General features: G+C 39.8%; 1 protein-coding gene and 3 long non-coding RNA genes across 4 annotated transcripts; 1 reads left to right on the top strand and 3 right to left on the bottom strand.

The window, feature by feature from the left end:
- Positions 1-1,725: 1,725 nt before the first annotated feature.
- Positions 1,726-4,249, bottom strand: LOC123485554. Its single transcript, XR_006659049.1, has 3 exons — positions 4,163-4,249; positions 3,900-4,042; positions 1,726-2,057 (listed from the first exon to the last, which is right to left on the bottom strand). It is a non-coding gene; the product is annotated as an uncharacterized LOC123485554 (long non-coding RNA).
- A 111-nt stretch (positions 4,250-4,360) lies between these two features.
- LOC123485556 lies at positions 4,361-6,047 on the bottom strand. The gene is made up of 3 exons (XR_006659051.1): positions 4,824-6,047; positions 4,564-4,665; positions 4,361-4,453 (listed from the first exon to the last, which is right to left on the bottom strand). It is a non-coding gene; the product is annotated as an uncharacterized LOC123485556 (long non-coding RNA).
- A 6,638-nt stretch (positions 6,048-12,685) lies between these two features.
- On the bottom strand, positions 12,686-13,199 carry LOC123485555. The gene is made up of 3 exons (XR_006659050.1): positions 13,087-13,199; positions 12,920-12,980; positions 12,686-12,801 (listed from the first exon to the last, which is right to left on the bottom strand). It is a non-coding gene; the product is annotated as an uncharacterized LOC123485555 (long non-coding RNA).
- Positions 13,200-21,099: 7,900 nt separating this feature from the next.
- LOC123485557 (ecto-ADP-ribosyltransferase 5-like) lies at positions 21,100-21,897 on the top strand. The gene has a single exon (XM_045216534.1). The coding sequence runs from the start codon at positions 21,100-21,102 to the stop codon at positions 21,895-21,897; it is 798 nt and encodes a 265-aa protein (XP_045072469.1).
- Positions 21,898-22,206: the final 309 nt, after the last annotated feature.

The following is a 22,206-nucleotide window of genomic DNA, read 5'->3' on the forward strand; positions in this document are numbered from 1 at the left end:
AATACCAGCACCTACAGGGTTAAAAACAGTCAGATATCATGGTTAATACCAGTACCTACAGGGTTAAAAACAGTCAGATATCATGGTTAATACCAGTACCTACAGGGTTAAAAACAGTCAGATATCATGATTAATACCAGTACCTACAGGGTTAAAAACAGTCAGATATCATGGTTAATACCAGTACCTACAGGGTTAAAAACAGTCAGATATCATGGTTAATACCAGTACCTACAGGGTTAAAAACAGTCAGATATCATGGTTAATACCAGTACCTACAGGGTTAAAAACAGTCAGATATCATGGTTAATACCAGTACCTACAGGGTTAAAAACAGTCAGATATCATGGTTAATACCAGTACCTACAGGGTTAAAAACAGTCAGATATCATGGTTAATACCAGTACCTACAGGGTTAAAAACAGTCAGATATCATGATTAATACCAGTACCTACAGGGTTAAAAACAGTCAGATATCATGGTTAATACCAGTACCTACAGGGTTAAAAACAGTCAGATATCATGGTTAATACCAGTACCTACAGGGTTAAAAACAGTCAGATATCATGGTTAATACCAGTACCTACAGGGTTATAAACAGCCAGATATCATAGTAATGCCAGTACCTACAGGGTTAAAAAAAGTCAGATATCATGGTTAATACCAGTACCTACAGGGTTAAAAACAGTCAGATATCATGGTTAATACCAGTACCTACAGGGTTAAAAACAGTCAGATATCATGGTTAATACCAGTACCTACAGGGTTAAAAACAGTCAGATATCATGGTTAATACCAGTACCTACAGGGTTAAAAACAGTCAGATATCATGGTTAATACCAGTACCTACAGGGTTAAAAACAGTCAGATATCATGGTTAATACCAGTACCTACAGGGTTAAAAACAGTCAGATATCATGGTTAATACCAGTACCTACAGGGTTATAAACAGCCAGATATCATAGTAATGCCAGTACCTACAGGGTTAAAAACAGTCAGATATCATGGTTAATACCAGTACCTACAGGGTTAAATACCATCAGATATCATGGTTAATACCAGTACCTACAGGGTTAAAAACAGTCAGATATCATGGTTAATACCAGTACCTACAGGGTTAAAAACAGTCAGATATCATGATTAATACCAGTACCTACAGGGTTAAAAACAGTCAGATATCATGGTTAATACCAGTACCTACAGGGTTAAAAACAGTCAGATATCATGGTTAATACCAGTACCTACAGGGTTAAAAACAGTCAGATATCATGGTTAATACCAGTACCTACAGGGTTAAAAACAGTCAGATATCATGGTTAATACCAGGACCTACAGGGTTAAAAACAGTCAGATATCATGGTTAATACCAGTACCTACAGGGTTAAAAACAGTCAGATATCATGGTTAATACCAGTACCTACAGGGTTAAAACAGTCAGATATCTTGGTTAATACCTGTACCTACAGGGTTAAATTCCGTCAGATATCATGGTTAATACCAGTACCTACAGGGTTAAAAACAGTCAGATATCATGGTTAATACCAGTACCTACAGGGTTAAAAACTGTCAGATATCTTGGTTAATACCAGTACCTACAGGGTTAAAAACAGTCAGATATCATGGTTAATACCAGTACCTACAGGGTTAAATACCGTCAGATATCATGGTTAATACCAGTACCTACAGGGTTAAATTCCGTCAGATATCATGGTTAATACCAGTACCTACAGGGTAAACAACTGTCAGACATCACTGTTAGAAGATATTGTGGTTAATACCAGTCCCTACAGGGTTAAAAACAGTTAGATATCATGGATAGAACATCACCATCCTAAATAATATACAGGCATTTTTCATCTTAAAGTTAACTTTGTTGACTGCTATCATCAATGACAGTAACCTGTATAGAAAAAGGTTGAATGGAGCTTTATTCACAGATTAGTTATCATCTCTCACCCTGTGGACAGTGGTCTGCCGTCCACCCATTTCCAGGTCCCCTCCTGAACAGAGTCAGTCAGACCAATCCAGACTCTCTTCTGGAGGTTGTACAGAAATGTCTGTTGTTGAGAAAGATAAATATATATACACTACCAGCCAAAAGTTTTAGAACACCTACTCATTCAAGGCTTCTTCTTTATTTTTACTATTTGTTTACATTGTGGAATAATAGTGAATACATCAGAACTATGAAATAACACATATGGAATCATGTAGTAACCAAAAAGTGTTAAACAAATCAAAATATATGTTATATTTGAGATTTTTCAAATAGCCACCATTTGCCTTGATGACACCTTTGCACACTGTTGGCATTCTCTCAACCAGCTTCATGAGGTAGGCACCTGGAATGCATTTCAATTAACGGTTGCGCCTTGTTAAAAGTTAATTTGTGAAATTTCATTCCTTCTTAATGCGTTTGAGCCAGTCAGTTGTGTTGTGACAATGTTTTATACCAGTATCTGTTCTTGACATATTATGGCAAGAACAGCTCAAATAATCAAAGAGAAGCTACAGTCCATCATTACTTTAACACATGAAGGTCAGTCAATACAGAACATTTCAAGAACTTTAAAGTTTCTTCAAGTTCAATCGCAAAAACCATCAAGCGCTATGTTGAAACTGGCTCTCATGAGGACCGCCACAGGGAAGGAAGATCCAGATTTACCTCTGCTGCAGAGGATAACTTCATTAGAGTTACCAGCCTCAGAAAATGCAGCACAAATAAATGCTCCACAGAGTTCAAGACACAGACACATCTCAACATCAACTGTTCAGATGGGACTGTGTGACTCAGGCCTTCATGGTCAAATTGCTGCAAAGAAACCACTACTAAAGGACACCAATAAGAAGAAGAGACCTGCTTGGGCCAAGAAACACAAGCAATGGATATTAGACCGGTGGAAATAAGTCCTTTGGTCTGGAGTACAATTTGGAGATTTTTGGTTCCAACCACCGTGTCTTTGTGAGACGTGGTGTGGGTGAACGGATGATCTCCACATGTGTTGCTCCCACCGTAAAGCACGGATGAGGAGGTGTTATGGTGTGGCGGGGTGCTTTGCTGGTGACACTCTCTGTGATTTATTTAGAATTCAAGGCACACTTAAACAGCATGGCTACCACAACATTCTGCAGCGATACGCCACCCCATCTGGTTTGGGATTAGTGGGACTATCATTTGTTTATCAACAGGACAATGACCCACACACCTTCAGGCTGTGTAAGGGCTATTTTACCAAGAAGGAGAGTGATGGAGTGCTGCATAAGATGACCTGGCCTCCAAAATCCCCAGACCGCAACCCAATTGAGATGGTTTGGGTTGAGTCGGACCGCAGAGTGAAGGAAAAGCAGCCAACAAGTGCTCAGTATATGTGGTAACTCCTTCAAGACTGTTGGAAAAGCATTCCAGTTGAAGCTGACTGAGAGGATACCAAGAGTGTGCAAAGCTGTCATCAAGGCAAAGGGTGGCTATTTGAAGAATCTCAAATATAACATATGTTTGAATTTGTTTAACACTCTTTTGGTTACCACATGATTCCATATGTGTTATTTCATAGTGTGATGTCTTCACTATTATACTACAATTGAGAAAATAGTACAAAATAAAGAAAACCCTGGAATGAGTAGGTGTGTCCAAACTTTTGACTGGTACTGTATATATTTACATGTTTGATTATATCTACCCCCTGTACACCCATATTCTCTCCCTCTCTCTCTCTCTCTCTCTCTCTCTCTCTCTCTCTCTCTCTCTCTCTCTCTCTCTCTCTCTCTCTCTCTCTCTCTCTCTCTCTCTCTCTCTCTCTCTCTCTCTCTCTCTCTCTCTCTCTCTCTCTCTCTCTCTCTCTCTCTCTCTCTCTCTCTCTCTCTCCCTCTCTCTCTCTCTCTCTCTCTCTCTTTCTCACCTGTTCCTTATCACTGTTTATGATCACCAGGTCTGCTCCTCTCTCCAGACAGTCCTCTCTGCTCTCCTTCCAGGTGTTAGTCTTGGTAGACAGGAAGTACCAACTGGATTCAAACTTCTGCCAGCCTTCAGGACAGGTTTGTTCTACAAGATCAAAAACATGAATTTCCTTCAACTTATCAAACTAAACACTTAATGAAAGAATACAGACACACTATAAAGTGTGTGGGATTAATGATAATGTATTACTGTAGGTGTACTCACTGAGATTGGTAAGCCTCCTGTTAAGAATCTCTCTCTCAGTCTGTAGCTTGTCTCTCTCTTCAGTCAGGTTGTTGTAACTGGTCTGTAGCTTGTCTCTCTCTTCAGTCAGGTTGTTGTAACTGGTCTGTAGCTGGTCTCTCTCTTCAGTCAGGGTGTTGTAACTGGTCTGTAGCTGGTCTCTCTCTTCAGTCAGGGTGTTGTAACTGGTCTCTAGCTGGTCTCTCTCTTCAGTCAGGGTGTTGTAACTGGCCTGTAGCTGGTCTCTCTCTTTTGAGTCGCGATGACCAATGACTCCACCTGTAAAAGGGTAAAGTTAATCAAACATGTAACTACCACACCATTAATGATTAAGTATGATTAAGTAAGCTACTTAAGGCTCAGTGACAACATACTAAACTTACAGTAGACAGACAGGCCTATGATCCCAGCCAGTAGGAGAACACACAGCAGCCCCAGACACACTGCAGCAACTCCAGAGGGTCTCTTCCACCACTGAACATGAACTGAATCACAAATTATTAAAGTAAGAACTTTGGTAATATGTTTTACTGTATCATCCAGGATTGGGACAAACAAAGCTATAGTACTATAGGATAATCTCACCTGTAATGTGTGTGTTTAATTTGTGTGTGTGTGTGTGTGTGTGTGCGTGCAATCTTACCTGAAGCAACAACTCCATCTCTTGGACTAGGCTTGAAGGCTCTTATGTTGGCATATAATTGGCCATCAATGTCTGTGTTCTTCATTGCATCAGGCTCGTCATCTTCAAATCTGTCTGAGTTTTCATAGACTCTCTCTGACATCTTAACACACTTGTTGTCAAATACAGTAACTTCTACTTCTAACCTCAGCTCTAATGTACGTCTGTACCTTTCTTCTCCCTGGACTGTACTGCCTCTGTGTGACTTATGGTAGTGAATCTCTTTGTCAGTCAACCACAGTGAAGGGGAAACTGTCAAATCAACACAACACTGGCCACCACGTGACTTGCACCAGCCTTAGTTTCTAATCTAAACATGGTTGTTTCCCATCCGTTTTAAATGATTTAAGATATAATTGAAGTGATCATCTATTTTAGCAGATAAAAAATTGGACATAGATCTTAGAGCATTACTGAGGCTTTGACATCCCAGCCTTCATAAGGAGGTCACGTTATGGCTTGTACTCTGTGACCAGCCATCGATGGCCATATAAGGACCTGTTTTTCTATGTATGCTGTCTCTGTGTGACATCAGTGTGAGGAGTTATTCAGAAGTGGTGGAGGAAATCTATATCTGCATCTTTATCAGATGTTTAAAAGGGGAACTTTACGTGTGTGTGTGTGTGTGTATGTGTGTGTGTTTGTGCATGCCTGCATGTGGCATGCAGTGTGTGTGTGTCCTCTCAGTACTCTTCTGCCCTCTGTCTGTGTCCAACTGCAGGTCACACTGTTATCAGTATCTAATCAAATTCAGGCTGGTAGACCTCATTAAATGACATTGTTGCTGTTTTATTAACATGTCCATTTGTTATTCTTGTAAGTATAAAAGCGATATATGTTAATAATTTCATATGAAAACATGTTTAACATGTTTACTTAAATAAATAACATTTTACATTACGTGTACATGTTTTCTAAATCTTTATAGAACAATTATTAGTATTTATTTTCTCTCCTGCTCTAGATGGAAGCACTTAATCATTCAGCATGACCATCAACATGATAACTACTAGCCATCATCACTTAACCATTCAGTACTGTATCCAACCATCAACCACACTACTAGCCTACCTGATAAAGAGAATGAGAGAGATAGATAAAGAGACAGATATATTGATGTACAGCCTGCATGCAATGCTACATAGTGAACTATAAATATTAACATTGACAATGGCTATTGAGTGATCTATATGAATATACAGTGCATTCGGAAAGTATTTAGACCCTTGCCTTTTTCCACATTATGTTACATTACAGCCTTATTCCAAAATTGATTAAATGGTTTTTCCTCATCAATCTACACACAATACCCCATTATGACAAAGCAAAAACTGATTTTTAGAAATGTTTGCATATTTATAAAAAAAAAAAAACGGAAATATTACATTTACATAAGTATTCAGACCCTTTACTCAGTACTTTGTTGAAGCACCTTTGGCAGTTATTTCAACCTCAAGTCTTCTTGGGTATGACGCTACAAGCTTGGCACACCTGTATTTGGGGAGTTTCTCCCAATCTTCTCTGCAGACCCTCTCAAGCTCTGTCAGGTTGGTTGGGGAGCGTCGCTGCACAGCTATTTTCAGGTCTCTCCAGAGATGTTCGATCGGGTTCAAGTTCGGGCTCTGTATGGGCCACTCAAGGACATTCAAAGACTTGTCCCGAAACCACTCCTGCGTTGTCTTGGCTGTGTGCTTAGGGTCATTGTCCTGTTGGAATGTGAACCTTTGCCCCAGTCTAAGGTCCTGAGCGCTATGGAGCAGGTTTTCATCAAAGGTCTCTCTTCACTTTTCTACTTTCATCTTTTCCTTCCACAGATCTATGCCTCGACACAATCCTATCTCGGATTTCTACAGACAATTCCTTCGAGCTCACGGCTTAGTCTTTGCACTGACATGAACTCTCAACTGTGGGACCTTATATAGACAGGTGTGTGCCTTTCCAAATCATGTCCAATCAGCTGAGTTTACCACTGGTGGACTCCGATCAAGTTGTAGATACATCTCAAGGATGATCAATGGAAACAGGATGCATCTGAGCTCAATTTCAAGTCTCATAGCAAAGGGTCTTACTATTTATGTAAATAAGGTATTTCTGTTTTTTATTTTTAATACATTTGCAAAGATTTCTAAAAACCAGTTTTTGCTTTGTCATTATGGGGTATTGTATGTAGATTGATGAGACAAATATACTATTTAATCAATTTTAGAATAAGGCAGTAACTTAACAAAATGTGGAAAAAGTGAAGGGGTCTGAATACTTTCCGAATGCACTGAACATGTAAAAATAAATAATAAATATTTCCTGATCTTTCTTATATCTCTCCGATATAGAACAGACACTTCAGAATGAAGAATGAATGAATGAAACAAAAATATAACTGTTTGGCCATAATGACCATTGTTATGTTTGGGGGGACGCTTGCAAGCCGAAGAACACCATCCCAACCATGAAGCACAGGGGTGGCAGCATCATGCTGTGGGGGTGCTTTGCTGCAGGAGGGACTGGTACACTTCACAAAATAGATGGCATCATGAGGAAGGAAATGAATGTGGATATATTGAAGCAATGTGGATATATTGAATCAGTCAGGAAGTTAAAGCTTGGTCGCAAATGGTCTTCCAAATGGACATTGACCCCAAGCATACTTCCAAAGTTGTGGCAAAATGGCTTAAGAACAACAAAGTCAAGGTATTGGAGTTGCCATCACAAAGCCTCAATCCTATAGAACATTTGTGGGCAGAACTGAAAAAGTGTGTGCGAGCAAGGAGGCCTACAAACCTGACTCAGTTATATCAGCTCTGTCAGGAGGAATGGGCCAAAATTCACCCAACTTATTGTGGGAAGCTTGTGGAAGGCTACCCGAAACGTTTGACCCAAGTTAAACAATTTAAAGGCAATGCTACCAAATACCAATTGAGTGAATGTAAACTGCTGACCCACTGGGAATGTGATGAAAGAAATAAAAGCTGAAATAAATCATTCTCTCTACTATTATTCTGACATTTCACATTCTTAAAATAAAGTGGTGATCCTAACTGACCAAAGACAGGGAATTTTAACTAGGATTAAATGTCAGGAATTGTGAAAAACTGAGTTTAAATGTATTTGGCTAAGGTGTATGTAAACTTCCCACTTCAACTATACATACTGTCCTCTAAATCTTAACATAACTAAAAAATTTTTCTCTTTATGTTCTCTCTCTCCATCATTACCTTCATTTTCTTCTTCCTCTGCTGTGGCTCACTCTGACAGTGAGACCTAGATTAAATATGTAGAGGAGAAGATCTGCGCTATAGCGCTATTGAAATGTAAAGTTAATTTTCAATTAAGCTGACATATGCAGACTTTACCATGAATGCAGTCTCCGCAAAGACGGGAAAATTGCCTTTCAATTCCACTATAGCGCGGATCTTCTGCGCAACAGACTGAATCTCATCCTACAGTGTGTGCGTGTGAGAGAATGAAGGAGGAAGTTGTGTGCACTGATGGCTGCTGTATGTGTTACAGTATGTTGTCATGGAGATGTTAAACCACTTTCTCATAATGAGTTTCCTGTCACATGACAAGTCATTACATGCCTTTAGAGGACTATGATCTTCACCTATCTCAACACAGTTCTCCTCACCATTTTCTGCTTGGTCACCACCCTTATCAGGCTGTGGTTTATACTAGTACCTACAGGGTTAAAAACAGTCAGATATCATGGTTAATACCAGTACCTACAGGGTTAAAAACAGTCAGATATTATGGTGAATACCAGCACCTACAGGGTTAAAAACAGTCAGATATCGTGGTTAATACCAGCACCTACAGGGTTAAAAACAGTCAGATATCATGGTTAATACCAGTACTTACAGGGTTAAAAACAGTCAGATATCATGGTTAATACCAGCACCTACAGGGTTAGAAACCATCAGATATCATGGTTAATACCAGTACCTACAGGGTTAGAAACCATCAGATATCATGGTTAATACCAGTACCTACAGGGTTAAAAACAGTCAGATATTATGGTTAATACCAGTACCTCCAGGGTTAAAAACTGTCAGATATCATGGTTAATACCAGTACCTACAGGGTTAAAAACAGTCAGATATTATGGTGAATACCAGCACCTACAGGGTTAAAAACAGTCAGATATCGTGGTTAATACCAGCACCTACAGGGTTAAAAACAGTCAGATATTATGGTGAATACCAGTACCTACAGGGTTAAAAACAGTCAGATATTATGGTGAATACCAGCACCTACAGGGTTAAAAACAGTCAGATATCATGGTTAATACCAGTACCTCCAGGGTTAAAAACTGTCAGATATCATTGTTAATACCAGTATATACAGGGTTAAACAACATCAGATATTATGGTGAATACCAGCACCTACAGGGTTAAAAACAGTCAGATTTTATGGTGAATACCAGCACCTACAGGGTTAAAAACAGTCAGATATCATGGTTAATACCAGTACCTACAGGGTTAAAAACGGTCAGACATCACAGTTAAAACATCCCAATTCTAAATAATTTACAGACATGTTTCAGCTTAAATTCAACTTTGTTGACTCCTTGTTTCAATGACAGTCAATCTGTATATACAATTGTTGAATGAATTGAAAATTGTAGCCTTGTTCCATCCACCCATTTCCAGGTCCCCTCTGTCTCTCTGTCAGTCAGACCAATCCAGACCCTCTTGTTGAGATTGAAGATCAACTCCTGTTGTTGAGAAAGATACATGGATGTAGCTCAGTTGGTAGAGCATGGCATTTGCAACGCCAGGGTTGTGGGTTCGATTCCAGTATAAAAAATAAAAATGTATGCACTCACTAACTGTAAGTCGCTCTGGATAAGAGCGTCTGCTAAATTACTAAAATGTAAATGTATATTTACAGTGAGCTTCGAAAGCATTGGGACAAATTTGTGGTTGTTTTGGCTCTGCACTCCAGCACTTTTGACTTGAAATGATACAATGACCATGAGGTTAAAGTGCAGACTTTCAGCTTTAATTTCAGGGTTTTCTCGTCCATATTGGGTGAACCGTTTAGAATTGACAGCAGTTTTTGTACATAGTCCCCCCATTTTAGGGGACCAAAAGTATTGGGACAAATTCACTTATATGTGTATTAAAGTTACAGACTCACAAATATCATATCCCAAGATATGAACAGAGCAATAGATGGCACCAACATCCCCATCACCATCCCAAAACGAGTTCAACTACGTGAACAGAAAAGGATTCAACTCTTAATGTGCAGGTGATACGTTATGTGATGCACAGAAAACACTGCTGAATGTGGTGACAAGGTGGCCAGTTGGAACGCACGACTAGTTCATTCTCTAGGACAGCAATGTTGGCCTATACGCCTACAGGGGGCGCTGTTGTGAATGGATGGCTTATTGGTGAGTGTTGCCTACTCATTTGATGTAAATTTGCCGTTGCTAGAGCAACTTGAATTGTCCTAATGGTCCTCTCTTTGTAGCTATGTTTTTATTTTTACTGGTCAAACCACAACTGAGCGAGCCAAATAAAACCTTTTGGCTGTACTCAATCTCTGACACTAGTACTGTATTGCAGTCTGGATTATTATAATCAGTCTCGAAAGAAATACACTTCTAAGCTTCTTTGGATTGTGCCTTTGTATGCTATTTCATGGTATGGCGTTTAAAGGAATGATTTTGACCATATATGATTAATTAGGGGCGTTTTGTAATCCAAATAGTCAAGGTCCTGCACGAGCACTGAGGCTGAGAACAATTGGTATTCATCAAAGGTAATCTCCTACTTGTGTGTGTATGAAGCTGGTGGGATTGTTTGATAAATCCCACTTTTCTATGCATATGAACATTCTAAATTCCGTTCTTATTGCCAAGAATATGGGGTTAAATACATGTTAAAAAAAAATATATACTTTCTTATATCTCTCAGATAGAAGAGACACTTCAGAACAAACTTCCTTCTGCAATTTTTTTGGACTTTCTGTTGTTCCATGAAGTTAATCTGTTATTCAATACGTTTGTATGGGCTAATAGCAGTAAGCCCCCCCCTAGGGCTTAAACTCTGATGGGTTAAGTAGTATTGATAAATGAGGCCTCAAGGCCCTTCCACTGTATATACAGTCCTATCTGCTGTCTTTCCTGTTTTTAGTCTTGGTCGAGATGTAGTACCAGCCTTCAAAATCATCTCTCTCCCTCTGTTGCTGGTGTCTCTCTTCAGTCAGGGTGTTGTAACTGGTCTGTAGCTGGTCTCTCTAGTCAGTCAGGTTGTTTTAACTGGTCTGTAGCTGGTGTCTCTCTTCAGTCAGGTTGTTGTAACTGGTCTGTAGCTGGTCTCTCTATTCAGTCAGGTTGTTTTAACTGGTCTGTAGCTGGTCTCTCTCTTCAGTCAGGGTGTTGTAACTGGTCTGTAGCTGGTCTCTCTCTTCAGATAGGTTGTTGTAACTGGTCTGTAGCTGGTCTCTCTCTTCAGTCAGGTGTTCTTAGCTGGTCTGTAGTTGGTCTCTTTCCTCAGTAAGGGTGTTGTAACTGGCATGTGTGTCTGCACTGATGTAGATATCCACAATCCTTTCCTCCATCTCACCTCTGTCAAATGTATTGATCATATCTGGCTTGGCATATATGCCCTCAGTCATGTTCAACAATGTTTACTGACTATAGCTATGTTGCGTTAAAGCAGGGTTTCCCAAACTCAGTCCTGGGTGCACGTTTTGGTTTTTGCCCTAGCACTGCACAGCTGATTCAAATAACCAACTCATCATCAAGCTTTGATGATTTGAATCAGTTGTGTAGTGCTAGTGTAGTGCTAATAATGTATCTGGATCCTTTACAAAATAAGGAATAACCAGACCTGGGTTTAAAAACTATTGGAAATCTGTCAAATACTTTGAGCGTTTGGGACTATTCTATTGGTTCCATTAAGCCAGGCAAGCTAAACCAAGCACAGCTAAAGTATTTGGGTCATATTCATTAGGCACCAAATGGAAGAAAGCAAACTGAAACAGGGAGGAACTAACTGTACCTGTCCCATACGAATAACGTGTTTTCATTTGCAGTTGTAAAACATTTTGCTATGGTGTGCCCTAATGAATACGTGGCCCAGGTCTGCTAGTAACCACCAACCACTGACAGACAGGCTGACAGGAAGCTGTTGTTAAAGGAAGTCAGTGGTATGGCTAAATATGAGTTGGAAAAGCAACGCATGCTGAAATCAACTGAAATTACAATAAAATAGGTGTTCCAGCAATAACTTCCCTAAACACTGTGTCCCAAATGACACCCAATTTCCTAAATAGTGATGTTCCCTGGTCAAAAGTAGTGCACTATACAGGGAATAGGGTGCCATTTGAGACGTACCCTTAATGTCATTATTCACAATCTATGTAGGCCTTATGCACTGCATCTGTCCTAAAAACACAGGCCACTTTTCATCCATGGATATAACGTCACCACAAGTAAACAGGACATCTATAAAGAAAAAGGCTTCATTTTAAACTTCAATTATAAATTTATAATCAGTTCAGTTTCTGAATTGGTTAAAATTAGGTGAAAGTTAGGGTTAAGATAAGGGTCAGTTTTAGGTTTTGTCTATAATCTGATTGTCAATCGGATGCTGGTTAGAAAAGTCCCTCATGTTGGGTATAATACCTGCTTTTATAAGTGTTTGTCTCCCCCTACTGGCTGTTTTCTACAAGCTCAGTTTCTTCCTTCTATTACTGTGACCTTGACCCATAGAGATAGATAGAGGACTCTTTATATCTGTCCCATTATAGTGTCTGTGACAGTACGGGCAACGCCATGGAGGCTACAACCAATAGGAAAACCCACCCAGTTGACTACTTTGACTACTTTAAAATGGTGGAAGGATGGAGGAAGCCCAGGTTTTCTTCTCAGTGGAGAGGAAGTAGAAACTGGAATCAAAGTATCTCCATTCATCTTGACAATACTGCTCTGTTGAAGAACAAAGGTGAACACATTGAGAAACGTAGCTAGTATCTCTATACTCACAAACCCATTGTTATATAAATACTGTTGATTTTACTTCCAGTTAATCACGGTTATATCTCACCTATCACAAAAAGCTTTGCCTGAAGATGGCCTCTCTCTTCAGCCAGGTTGTTGTAACTGGTCTGTAACAGAGGAGGAACTTACCTAATGTACACAGATAACATCTGAATTTAGGACCTTGTTGTGAAAGTCTGATATAGTGTAATGATTAGAAAACAATACACTCACAGACTAGTCTCAGGGAGATGTTGAGAGTGACTTGTAGAACACACAGCATCCCAAAGCTCACAGCACCCATCCTGTAGAGTCTTCTCCCTGAATCCTCAGGTCCTGAGGAGATACACACTGATGCGAGAACACAAACACACACACACACACACACACACACACACACACACACACACACACACACACACACACACACACACACACACACACACACACACACGTGTATGATTACCTTTCTAACTGACTCCTAATGGTAATATCTACTGTATGATTACCTTTCTAACTGACTCCTAATGGTAATATCAACTGTATGATTACCTTTCTAACTGACTCCTAATGGTAATATATACTGTATGATTACCTTTCTAACTGACTCATAATGTTAATATCTACTGTATGATTACCTTTCTAACTGACTCCTAATGGTAATATCTACTGTATGATTATCTTTCTAACTGACTCCTAATGGTAATATCTACTGTATGATTACCTTTCTAACTGGCTCCTAATGGTAATATCTGCTGTATGATTACCTTTCTAACTGGCTCCTAATGGTAATATCTACTGTATGATAACCTTTCTAACTGACTCCTAATGGTAATATCTACTGTATGATTACCTTTCTAACTGGCTCCTAATGGTAATATCTACTGTATGATAACCTTTCTAACTGACTCCTAATGGTAATATCTACTGTATGATTACCTTTCTAACTGACTCCTAATGGTAATATCTACTGTATGATTACCTTTCTCACTGAGTCCTATGGTTATTTATACTGTATGATTACCTTTCTAACTGACTCTTAATGGAGATACTTTGACTCCAATTTCTACTTCTGCTCTACTGAGAAAAAAACCTGGGAGGATAGCAGACAGCGTTGTCTGGAGAGAGGAGCAGACCTGGTGATCATAGAGAGAGAGAGAGAGAGAGAGAGAGAGAGAGAGAGAGAGAGAGAGAGAGAGAGAGAGAGAGAGAGAGAGAGAGAGAGGAAGTTGTGTGCACTGTAGGCTACTGTATGTCTTACAGTATGTTGTCATGGTGACGTTACAGTTTTTTTCGATTGCTTACACATTAAAATTAAACTTTTCCCACAATTAGCAAAACCTTACACTCAAGGAGCAAAACACAAAGCTAGATTTGCACAACTGTAAGCACATTGTCAGCTTCACACTATTTGCAAAACATTACACACAGTGATTTGCAAAACACTAAACACACATGTATACATCAGACACAGAACTATATCATGATGTCACATCCTTGCAATTCCAAAGCACTGACTGTTTAATTACCACACCTATGAGCCAATCTGTTAAACACAGCCATCAGGTGCACAAACACGATTGCTAAATTGTAGACACACCAATCAGGTTTAAGCACTATAAAAATGCAGCAGGTAGGTTCACCTGCCTTCAACCAAAATGGAAGGAGTCAGAAGAAGAGTGAGGGTGAGAGGAGGAGTACACAGAGGAGGAGAAGGAGGTAGAGGAAGAGGCAGAGGCCGAGCCAGAGGTCGAGGAAGACCTGAAGCAGGAGGAGAACGTGCACAAAGAAGAAGAGGACCAAACTTATCAAATGACATTCGTGCAACACTAGTGGACCATGTTGTGAACCACGGATTGACGCTGAGGGAGGCTGGACTGAGAGTTCAGCCAAATCTTAGCAGATATACAGTGTCATCTGTCATAAGGACATTTCGACAGGAAAACAGGTAAAAGAAGATCTGTCTACAGTTACAGTAATCAGCCGCTTATTGTATAAACCATATCAGCACTTGTGATACCCCTTCCTGTGACATTGTACAGTAAGTTACATGTATTATTCTCTACATAGGATTGAGGGTCGGGAACGACAAGGACAAGAGAGAGAGATAATAAAAATGGTTTTGGCCAATAATGCTATCAGGCTCAGAGAACTACAAGCCAACATTATCGGTGACCATGCCATTTTCAAAAATGTCCATCAGGTCTCTCAGTCAACACTGGCACGCATCCTGAAAAGACATCAGGTTAAAATGAAACAACTTTATCGAGTGCCTTTTGAGCGGAATTCAGAGAGGGTCAAACGGCTGCGGCATGAGTATGTGGAGGTTTGTATTGTTCACTTTAGCACTGTGATGTTGCATACTGCACACATGACTTTTTTTACATTGACTGTATACTAGACCTATCCTGAGCTACACAATCTTGTCTTTCACTGTATTTCAGAGAGTTTTGCAGATGGATGCTGAGGAAATCCTGCATGAATTCATATATATTGATGAGGCAGGGTTCAACCTCACAAAAGCAAGAAGGAGAGGCAGAAATATCATTGGCCACAGGGCTATAATCAATGTCCCAGGGCAACGTGGGGGTAACATCACCCTTTGCGCTGCCATTTCACAGCATGGGGTTCTCCTCCGTCATGCCAAAATGGGCCCTTACAACACACCTCACATTCTCACATTTTTGGACCGATTGCACCACATCGTAACAGCAGGTAATGAAATGCACCAGATGCAATACACTGTCATCTGGGACAATGTGTCATTCCACTGCTTTGGTCCAGAACTGGTTTCAACAACATCCACAGTTGACAGTACTATACCTTCCACCATACTCTCCATTTATAAACCCTATCGAAGAGTTTTTCTCTGCATGGCGGTGGAAGGTTTACGATCTTGTCGTATCGCGTCGAATGCTGGTGCTCATTGCTGTCAAACAAAGGAGTCCGCTCATACTGAACCTTTGATCATTAGTTTATTCATATCACAAGCTTTCAGCATGAGTTACAGGTGTCATGACACCCGGAGAGCAGTGTCCTCGAATAGTAATTGCTGCTCTAACCTCTTTTTCCTCCAGCATATAGTTATAAACAATGTAAAAATATGGGTGGCTCCCTCTGCTGTCCAATCACCCGTCTCCCCTGGGGCGTCACCCTACAACTGGCTACTTTTGAACTAAAATAAACATTCTCTCCGATTCCTCTAGAATAGTCATAATCTTCATACACGACAATCTCCAGCCCCAGGCTCAGGTACCCCTCATTCAGGCCATGGAGGATGCCTGTGAACAAGTCCACGCCGCAGCTGTGCAAGGATGAATTCGACATTCAAGATGGTTCTTCCCACGTTGTCTTGCTAATGAGGATATTGCTTGTGATGTTGATGAAATTCTCTGGCCAGATCCAGCTAGGCGAAGAGATAATGTATAGTATGTTTACTGTAGTATTTTTTGTACAATATTGTCAGTTTTTTTCAGATAATTTTTTATGTTTGTTGTTGTTGTTATTTACTGGAATTGTAACCTGTACTGGATACAGTATTTTACGTTTGTCTGTTGTTTGCTGAGCTAACAGTGTTATGCACACTACTGTAGTAGCATGAAAACTGGGACATGTTTTGTTGTGATTCTCCATGTTGACATGTTGACTGATTTGGGTATATGGAGAGATATAAATGATATTTTCCTCAGTCTGCAGCATTGGTCTTGTGTAGTGTTTGTATAGTTGCACTTTCTCTGTGTACTTCATTTACAGTACTCTAATCACTGAGAATTAGACTTGCTAAAAGTGTTTTAGGTTAGTAACAGCAGTGTGTAACTGGTTCAAAAATATTGAAGTCATGTGAAATGTGTGTGTTTCGTATGGTAACAAAATACTGTTTTTATGAAGTCGTGTATAGTTTTGACAAAAGTGTTCCATTTTGCAAATGATCTGAAGTGTTGTGCTACTTTGGTGTAGAGTTGTGCTAATTGTGTGTAGTGTTTCCAAAATTGTGCTTAAACAATTGAATAAATCTGTAAACTACACATGCTTGCACGTACACACACGAATACACACTATTACACACAGCTATTGTTTGTAGTATCTTATTCATAAAAGTCCTACCTATTTCCTGTTTGTAGCTTCCTGTGTACCAGTAGTAATATTTGGGCTGTATATACAGTTGAAGTCGGAAGTTTACATACACTTAGGTGGAGTCATTAAAACTAGTTTTCAACCACTCCACACATTTCTTGTTAACAAACTATAGTTTTGACAAGTCGGTTAGGACATCTACTTTGTGCATGACACAAGTCATTTTTCCAACAATTGTTTGTAGACAGATTATTTCACGTATAATTCACTGAATCACAATTCCAGTGGGTCAGAAGTTTACATACACTAAGTTGAGTGTGCCTTTAAACAGCTTGGAAAAATTCAGAAAATGATGTCATGGCTTTAGAAGCTTCTGATAGGCTAATTGACATCATTTGAGTCAATTGGAGGTGTACCTGTGGATGTATTTCAAGGCCTACCTTCAAACTCAGTGCCTCTTTGCTTAACATCATGGGAAAATCAAAAGAAATCAGCCAAGACCTCAGAAAAAAAACGTGTAGACCTCCACAAGTCTGGCTCATCCTTGGGAGTAATTTACAAACGCCTGAAGGTACCATGTTCATACCGCTCAGGAAGGAGACGCGTTCTGTCTCATAGAGATGAACGTACTTTGGTGAGAAAAGTGCAAATCAATCCCAGAACAACAGCAAATGACCTTGTGAAGATGCTGGAGGAAACAGGTACAAAAGTATCTATATCCACAGTAAAACGAGTCCTATATCGACATAACCTGAAAGGCCGCTCAGCAAGGAAGACGCCACTGCTCCAAAACCGCCATAAAAAAGCCAGACTACGGTTTGCAACTGCACATGGGGACAAAGATCGTACTTTTTGGAGAAATGTCCTCTGGTCTGATGAAACAAAAATAGAACTGTTTGGCCATAATGACCATCGTTATGTTTGGAGGAAAAAGGGAGTGCTTGCAAGCCAAAGAACACCATCCCAACCGTGAAGCACGGGGGTGGCAGCATCATGCTGTGAGGGTGCTTTGTTGCAGGAGGGACTGGTGCACTTCACAAAATAGATGGCATTATGAGGAAGGAAAAGTATGTGGATATATTGAAGCAACATCTCAAGACATCAGTCAGGAAGTTAAAGCTTGGTCGCAAATGGGTCTTCGATAATGGACATTGACCCCAAGCATACTTCCAAAGTTGTGGTAAAATGGCTTAAGAACAACAAAGTCAAGGTATTGGAGTGGCCATCACAAAGCCCTGACCTGAATCCTATAGAAAATGTGTGGGCAGAACTGATAAAGCGTGTGTGAGCAAGGAGGCCTACAAACCTGACTCAGTTACACCAGCTCTGTCAGGAGGAATGGGCCAAAATTCACCCAACTTATTGTGGGAAGCTTGTGGAAGGCTACCCGAAAGTTTGTTAAACAATTTAAAGGCCATGCTACCAAATACTAATTGAGTGAATGTAAACTTCTGACCCAATGGGAATATGGTGAAGGAAATAAAAGCTGAAATAAATCATTCTCTCTACTATTATTCTGACATTTCACATTCTTAAAATAATGTGGTGATCCTAACTGACCTAAGACAGGGAATATTTACTTGGATTAAATGTCAGGAATTGATAATAACTGAGTTCAAATGTATTTGGCTAAGGTGTATGTAAACTTCTGACTTCAACTGTATATAGTAGGGGTGTTTCTTTATCTATGCTGACTGTGAAGAGTTACTCAGAAGTTGTGACAATATCTCAATAGCTTCAGTTTGACAGATTTAAGAGACTAGAAAGAAGAATCAAACCCTTCACATGTTTTATGACAACAAGTTCATATTTCCACACTGTCTTTTAGTACAACACAACATATACATACTGGTTACGTCTAATAACACAACTGTCTTTGCACTGATTCCACTGTTCCACATGACATCTACCTACATGAACTATTATACAACTCTATAGCTCTACTCTATTCCATAGGAGAGAAAGCATCACACAGAAACCTTAGATTCAGGGACAGAGTCAAAGGTGGATGTAATACTAGCTACAGGTAGAGCTGTAGTGTTGGTGACAGAGACCTGGGTGGACGTAGTACTAACTACAGTTATAGCTGTAGTGTTGGTGACAGAGACCTGGGTGAATGTAGTACTAACTACAGATACAGCTGTAGTTACTTATCTATGTTTTACTTAACACTTTACACACTATTTTCTTAAAAAACTGCATTGGTGGTTAAGGGCTTGTAAGTAAGAATTTCACTGTAATGTCTACATCTGTTGTATTCGGCGCATGTGGCAAATACAATTTTTGGATTTGATTTGATTTGATATACCTCACTATCACTATAAAGATATTACATTGTAATGAAGAACGTGAAGGTAAAGATTTATCCAAATTGAAAGAGAAAGTAACTTTAAGGTTCTCTTTCAGTCGAGACCTCAACGTCACTGTGTGGGATGGATCGTCATTATCACAGCTATAAAAAGAAAGGCATGATTGGGATGACAGAGAGAACTGATACACTGTAAGAATGCCGCAGCCCGCAGCCCGTCTGGTGTTCAACCTTCCCAAGTTCTCTCACGTCACCCCCCTCCTCCGCACACTCCACTGGCTTCCAGTTGAAGCTCGCATCCGCTACAAGACCATGGTGCTTGCCTATGGAGCAGTGAGGGGAACGGCACCTCTGTACCTTCGGGCTCTGATCAGTCCCTACACCCAAACGAGGGCATTGCGTTCATCCACCTCTGGCCTGCTGGCTCACCTTCCTCTGCGGAAGCATAGTTCCCGCTCAGCCCAGTCAAAACTGTTCGCTGCTCTGGCACCCCAATGGTGGAACAAGCTCCCTCACGACGCCAGGACAGCGGAGTCACTCACCACCTTCCGGAGGCATTTGAAACCCCACCTCTTTAAGGAATACCTGGGATAGGATAAAGTAATCCTTCTACCCCCCCCCAAAAAAAAATGTGTAAAGTGGTTATCCCACTGGCTATAGGGTGAACGCACCAATTGGTGAGTCACTCTGGATAAGAGCGTCTGCTAAATGACGTAAATGTGCCCTTGAGCAAGGCACTTAACCCTAATTGCTCCTGTAAGTCGCTCTGGATAAGAGCGTCTGCTAAATGACTAAAATGTAAAATGTAAATGTAAGAAGAGTTTGATTGAAGAGCTCCTTGCATCAATAGTTACTAGTACAGAGTGCAGGTGAGTGCTTCTCCATTTGACAGGATGTGACATATTATTCCAGTCTTAGGAACAGGTATCACTTGTTGTTGTTGTATCACTTGGGTTGTTGAAATAAGAGTTAACTTTATTTGATTATATACTTTGAACATGCTGTAGATTTGAGGTCAACAACTTCTGCAACATGGGTGGTGGATATTCCTTAATTGATGGTGAGATATTTATTTAGCAATGACAACCGTTTTGTATGTAGCTGCAACGTATTTGTATGTAAAGGCACAATGGAAATGTTTATTCATCCTTTGACTGGTTGTGTTCTCATCTTTAGATGTGAAGAGCACTGAGAAGAAGAAAAACTACATCTCTGTCTTGGTTTTGATTCTCTGTCTTCACTTTGGACTGGTGACACAGGTACCCTAAGAAAAATACAACCTCAAACCTAATATTTCATTTACCTAGTTTAGTTGATTTACCCTGCTTATAATAAATTATGGCAAATCAGGAAATCAAGTTGAGTTAACAAAACAAGGCAATAACATATTTGTTACATTATAAAGTATAAGTTCATACAACTTTACATTTAACACCAGCAGGGTTCATTTATATTTTTAAGTTGAACAAGGACTCCTTTTACAGAGATAAGTTGAACAAGTTCTCCTTTCACAGAGACATAATTTAAAAAAATAGTGTCCCACGACTGTTTTTTCTGACAAGAAAAGAGTGTCCTTAAATGTTATGGGCAATTCCTGTGAATAGGCTTCATGTTGTTTTGACAACGCCCTGAGCTATGCAGAAAAAACAAATGTCTATCATATTTTTGTCGTCCTGCTTTGGGACTTGGGCGGTGCTATTATTTTGTACTTTCATTTTGCACATTGACATAAACCAACAAACACACAAGTCTACTATTGTTTTCCTCACATTTGGCCTCACAAACTGCGGCCAATAAGGGATCGGTAGACATTTTATCACCCAAGCAAGGACCTGATAGGTCTGTAAGGAGAATGTCCCTAAAGAATGGTACTGTTACAGAAGGAGATTTTCCCACTGGACATGGCAGCTGATTCTGTTGACGACAAATACGATGTCTGCAGAGACGAAGCCTTTAAGAGAGTGGAGAGCTACTTCCTCCCATATGAGAGGAACACCACCACTAACTTCAGAAGAGCCTGGGACATTGCAGAGAAACATGCCTCCACTCCAAAAGATGCTCTGCAAAAAGTGCATTCCATCGCTATGTATTTGTACACAAATAACAAACCCCAACCTCCATCCGAATCCATCTACCTGAACTTCAACGAAGCAGTTAGAGAAGGCAGATATGGGTATGGAACATCATTCCAGTACCATTCCCTCCACTTATATCTAACTGACGCCATTCAGATTCTCAAACAAAGTCAAACATCATGTTGGACCACCTACCTTAGAACCAATGTAACTTTTGATCAGGATGTTGTCAACAAAGAAATGCGCTTTGGTTATTTTGTCTCAAGTTCTATACATAAGACCTTATACGATTTTGGAAACACGTCCTGCTTTGAGATCAACACATGTTTTGGTGTTAACCTGACATATTACTCTGCCTGTGCAAACGAGGGGGAAGTTTTGATTCCTCCCTATGAGGTATTCAAAGTCACCAACATCCAGACGAAGTCAGCAGTGAATAACCTGTGGTGTAAAGTCGTCTACACTCTAAAGAGCACTGGAAAATGGAAGAGTGACCTGAATTGTAAAGCAATAGATACAGGCTACTGCTACATAAAGCTATTAACTATGTTCATAGTCGCAATAGTGTTCATATATTTACAAAACTAAAATAGTGATTTTGTCAGACAGCATAGGCAGCAGCTCTGTAGAGATGAGATGATTGTTTGGAATGAAAGAATAAAGTCATCTAATAAAATAAATGTAACATACACAACAACTGAAATATTTTATTAAAGAAATGTGAATAAATGATGGTTAATAAGTGATAAGCAGTAATTGTTTTATTCTGTGTTTTACAGAATTCAACCCTTATAACGCATAGTGTATTTAATGTTTAAAAAATAATCAAAACCGAAATCAGTTATTATTTTATAATAATCTAACTGAAACCGAACCAACCTCAAAAAAGCACTATTA

The sequence above is a fragment of the Coregonus clupeaformis genome, unplaced genomic scaffold, assembly GCF_020615455.1.
Source record: "Coregonus clupeaformis isolate EN_2021a unplaced genomic scaffold, ASM2061545v1 scaf0735, whole genome shotgun sequence".
Taxonomy (NCBI): domain Eukaryota; kingdom Metazoa; phylum Chordata; class Actinopteri; order Salmoniformes; family Salmonidae; genus Coregonus; species Coregonus clupeaformis.